This window comes from Coptis chinensis, chromosome 2 (assembly GCF_015680905.1).
Source record: "Coptis chinensis isolate HL-2020 chromosome 2, ASM1568090v1, whole genome shotgun sequence".
NCBI classification, from domain to species: Eukaryota; Viridiplantae; Streptophyta; class Magnoliopsida; order Ranunculales; family Ranunculaceae; genus Coptis; species Coptis chinensis.
The window spans coordinates 72,294,841-72,299,199 of NC_141457.1; the positions used below are offsets into that span (position 1 = coordinate 72,294,841).

Sequence of the window (4,359 nt, forward strand, 5' to 3'; positions counted from 1 at the left end):
TTGACCGAATAAACAATGCACCGTAAAAAAATTATTGTTAAACTGGGTCAATGTTGAATCACATAATATGAGTATTAAGTTGTGTTAATTAATAAAGTTAATTAGCGAGCTAAATCACACAAGTGCTCACGTACTGCTCAGGTAAATCTAGGCAAAGGATACATTTGGCATTGCAGCTGGTTTGTTAAGTTTAGCATTAGTTGTACGTAAACAATATGAACAATTCTAAAATGCATAACAAAGTTTACTTAACTTTGGATCTTGTTAGCACCTCGGTCCACCCACTAGTTCTCTCTCTTGGCCTTCTTTGCTTTCATTTTGTTCGACACATCGGGGTGAATTCGATCTCTTTCATCTTCTTCCCTGGCGCTCTTGAGCCTTGAGTTCACCCACTTGAGAATGTACTGAGCTTCTTTATCCACTTGCTTCTGAGCCTCTAGAACAACTACCACTTGATCAATTGCGGCCCCAATAGACTCTTCGTGCTAGTAACTCAAAAGTGTTCTTTTCTAGAACAAAATGCTGAGATTCCTTCTCTATGTTCACACTATTATTCATATTAATTCTAGATACAGGTGTTTCTTCTTCCAGTTGCCCTGCTTCTCGAGCTGAAGTGCTTGCTACTCTCGTGCCACTTGTGTTAGCAGTAGCAGTAGTTTAGCACCTCAGTTCACTTGCTGTCTCAATCAATTTGATTTTCGTAACGGCGAGCTCACGTGCTTATAATTTCTATCGCTAAATAAACCAATTAGCTTGGTTGCTCTAATTTCTATCACACCAAAAAAAAATTACGCATTTGTAGTAAGCTTGCCACGTAATTAATTAGTTTCTATAGCAATAGAAATTAGAACAACAAAGCTCACGTGCTTAATCACATGAGGTCGTCATGATGTAAATCAAACAGATTGAGGCAGCAAGTGCACTGAGGTACTGAATTGAAGCAAATTGAGAATACGTGGTACTAAAAGGAGAGAAAAAAAGTTTGGATACCATTTAGTAGAAAAAAAAAATTCGTAGTACCAAATAGTTATAAACTCTTTTTCCAAATAATACTTCTTTTAGGTCATGCATTTGTCCATGTAGCTAAACCGCCAGTTATTCTAGACATGTAGCCAAACCACGGTTCTTCTACTTAGGGATTGATGAAAGTTCTTTCATTTTTCAGCATTGATTAATCCATCCATTTACGAAAGCATTGGCAACTTACAAAATAATAGAACAGGGAAGTTGGTTGTGATCGATTAAACTAAGTTGAGCTAGCTAGATCAACATTTTGGTGTTTGCTGGAGTGATATGAGTCACATGATAATATGCACAATACATTACTTACATTTGATCAATCAATTAGTGCTTTCAAGTGATCAAGCATAACCAATTTAAACTAGCTCATTTTGGATGAATTACCCCAGTTATATATAATTAAGCTAATTAATCTTCACGGGCCAATAAAAAAATCATAATACATGCATCTCGTATAGTAGACATGAATTATGAATAACACTAGTCAACACGTACTTGAAAACACACAATTATCTAACAATGGTCTTATTTAAATATTGTTGCATGCCATTGTTTAAGGAATAATTATAATTAATAGTAGTTTAACCAGGAAAACATAACAAGGTTGTATATATAAGGAAGTAGTAGCGCTACATACAGAATGCATAGAAGTCGAAAAGAAACTGTGAGAAATATCATTGTTTCAAAGAAATTAAAGAAGTTAGTTTAATTTGCAATATTTGTTCTTGAAAATGAGAACTAGCTTTTCAAACTTTTTGTTAGTTTGCTTAGTATTATTCGGAAGTGCAGGAATTTGCCATGGAGGTGAATTAAGGAAGAATTTCTACAAGGATAGCTGTCCTCAGGCTGAGGAAATTATCAAGAGCATAATCTGGAAACGTGTTGCTAGTAATTCAACATTGCCTTCAAAGTTTTTGAGAATGCATTTCCACGATTGCTTCGTCAGGGTAATAATGAATATATACCCCTATATAAATAGATTCATCTCACGTACTGCATCGTGCATTATAAGATTTCAACCTTAATTTTGGCAGGGGTAACACACATGTACACTATGACTTGTACACAGTCATTTGCAATTAATTGTCAATGCATCATGTAAGTATACATGTCTTGATGAGTTAATTTGGTTGATGTATATATTATTTACTCTTTTCAGGGTTGTGATGCTTCAGTATTACTGAACTCCACGCCTAATAACAAAGCTGAAAAGGAAGCAATACCAAACCTATCATTGGCAGGTTTTGATGTTATCGACGAGGTGAAGACACAACTAGAGAAGACCTGCCCAGGAACTGTTTCCTGTGCTGATATTGTTGCTTTGGCTGCTAGGGACTCCGTTTCGTACCAAGTAAGTTCCAAGTTTGAAGTTGAAAATTAAGGGAGTAGTTTGTATTGCGATTTAGGAGCAATCAGTTGTTCAACAAACCCACAAGTGAAAGAGACTACTCTTGTATATGATATACTACGACAGTAAAAATGTATGTAAGATAATAGTAGTTATAAATGATGTTTCCTTCCGTGTTTGAATTGCAGTTCCAAAAGCCGATGTGGGAAGTATTGACTGGGAGAAGAGATGGTAAAATCTCAAGCCAATCTGAGGCCCTTGCCAACATACCATCGCCTTTCTCGAGCTTCAGCATTCTTAAACAAAATTTCAGCAGCAAAGGCCTTACTGTTCATGATCTTGTAGTTTTATCAGGTATGTGCTTTATATTATGTGAAGTTCTTCATACTTAAAATATCAGATTGTACTGTTGTCTCCTTGGTGGCTGGGTCTGCACTAATGCGGTTTCACCAATTGTATTTGGATGCGTGTACAGGTTCACATACCATCGGTGTTGGGCATTGCAATTTTTTCAGTAACAGACTCTACAATTTCACTGGAAAAGGAGATTCAGATCCTTCCTTAAACTCAACTTACGCAGCTTTCTTGAAAACAAAATGCCGAAGTCTCTCAGACAACACAACCACTGTACCAATGGAGCCTCAGACTCCTTTATCTTTTGATAACAATTATTATTCAAACTTGAAGCAACACAAGGGTATGTTTCAATCAGATGCTTCACTTTTAACTGAAGAAGGACCGGCCGATATTGTTGATGAGATGCTTGTTCCTGGGAAATTCTTTGTCGAGTTCGGACAATCCATGAAGAGAATGGGTGCCATTGGAGTCCTAACTGATAACTCTGGTGAGATTAGGAAGAAATGTAGTGTGGTGAACTCTTAATAAGGATGTTCTTTTATGTTTGGTATAGCAAGTACTTAATTTTGGTGTGTGATTGTTGATGAATGTGAGATGTAAAAGTTGTTTTTAGTTTTTCTAATTGTGAAGAGAGAGGGGGGCGTCAGCAATATGTATTTGTTTTGGAAGCAAGGTGAATTGAATGAGACTCTTGATTTTGCTTCAAGATTTTTTTCTTCTTTAATTTCTTTCGTACATCATAATTAACTTTGATATTTTAAATTGGGCCAGCATTTCTTTCTACCGCTAGTAGCATCATGCACATGCTAGAGCACGTGTACCACACAAAAATAAAATATATTGAAAAGTTAACAAATATATTGTCATAGTAGTTATACACTTATACTAACTTGTATACACAGGCTCTTTTGAAAATATTTAGATTTTTTTAAAAAAATTGGGACTACCGTTTTAGTTGCTAACCCGTTTTAATTTTCTTACAAATTGTTTTAATTAAGTTTTAAAAGCCCGTTTTTTTCAATTGGGAGAGAGATAATGTTTTAATAGGAGAATAATTCCCGTTTTAATTAGATATGCTAGCTTTTTCTTTTCAATAGGGGAGGAATCCCCATTTTAATAAGAGAATGATTCCCGCTTTAATTAGAAGTGTTAGAATTTGTTTTAATAGGAGAGGAATTCCCGCTGTAAAAAAGGATTCCCGTTTTTTAAATATGAGAGAAATTCCTGTTTTAATAGGAGATAACGTGGAATTTTAATAGAGCTCGAAAAATACCCCTTGTGGGAGCTTTAATATTAAGACTAGCTTGTACGCCCATACATACGCACCGGCTCTTTTGAAAATATTTAGATTTTTTTTTAGAAAATTGGGACTACCGTTTTGGTCGCTAACCCGTTTTAATTTTCTAACAAATTATTTTAATTAAGTTTTAAAAACCCGCTTTTTTCAATTGGGAGAGATAATGTTTTAATATGAGAATAATTCATGTTTTAATTAGATATGCTATATTTTTTTCTTTTCAATTGGGGAGGAATTCCCATTTTAATAGGAAAATGATTCACACTTTAATTAGAAGTGCTAGAATTTGTTTTAATAGGAGAGGAATTCCTGTTTTAATTTTCTAACAAATTGTTAT

At 34.8% G+C, this 4,359-nt stretch overlaps 1 protein-coding gene across 1 annotated transcript; it reads left to right on the forward strand.

The window, feature by feature from the left end:
* Positions 1–1,667: 1,667 nt before the first annotated feature.
* LOC147517626 (peroxidase 24-like) lies at positions 1,668–3,431 on the forward strand. The gene is made up of 4 exons (XM_086594690.1): positions 1,668–1,967; positions 2,180–2,371; positions 2,557–2,722; positions 2,844–3,431. Exons 1-4 carry the CDS (start codon positions 1,752–1,754, stop codon positions 3,248–3,250), a joined length of 981 nt encoding a protein of 326 aa, XP_086450816.1. The 5' UTR covers positions 1,668–1,751; the 3' UTR covers positions 3,251–3,431.
* Positions 3,432–4,359: the final 928 nt, after the last annotated feature.

Coding starts and splice junctions, on each gene's coding strand:
- LOC147517626 (XM_086594690.1), top strand. CDS start 1,752: ATGAGAACTAGCTTTTCAAACTTTTTGTTAGTTTGCTTAGTATTATTC. Junction 2,372..2,556: donor GGGACTCCGTTTCGTACCAA/GTAAGTTCCAAG, acceptor TTTGAATTGCAG/TTCCAAAAGCCGATGTGGGA. Junction 2,723..2,843: donor TGATCTTGTAGTTTTATCAG/GTATGTGCTTTA, acceptor ATGCGTGTACAG/GTTCACATACCATCGGTGTT.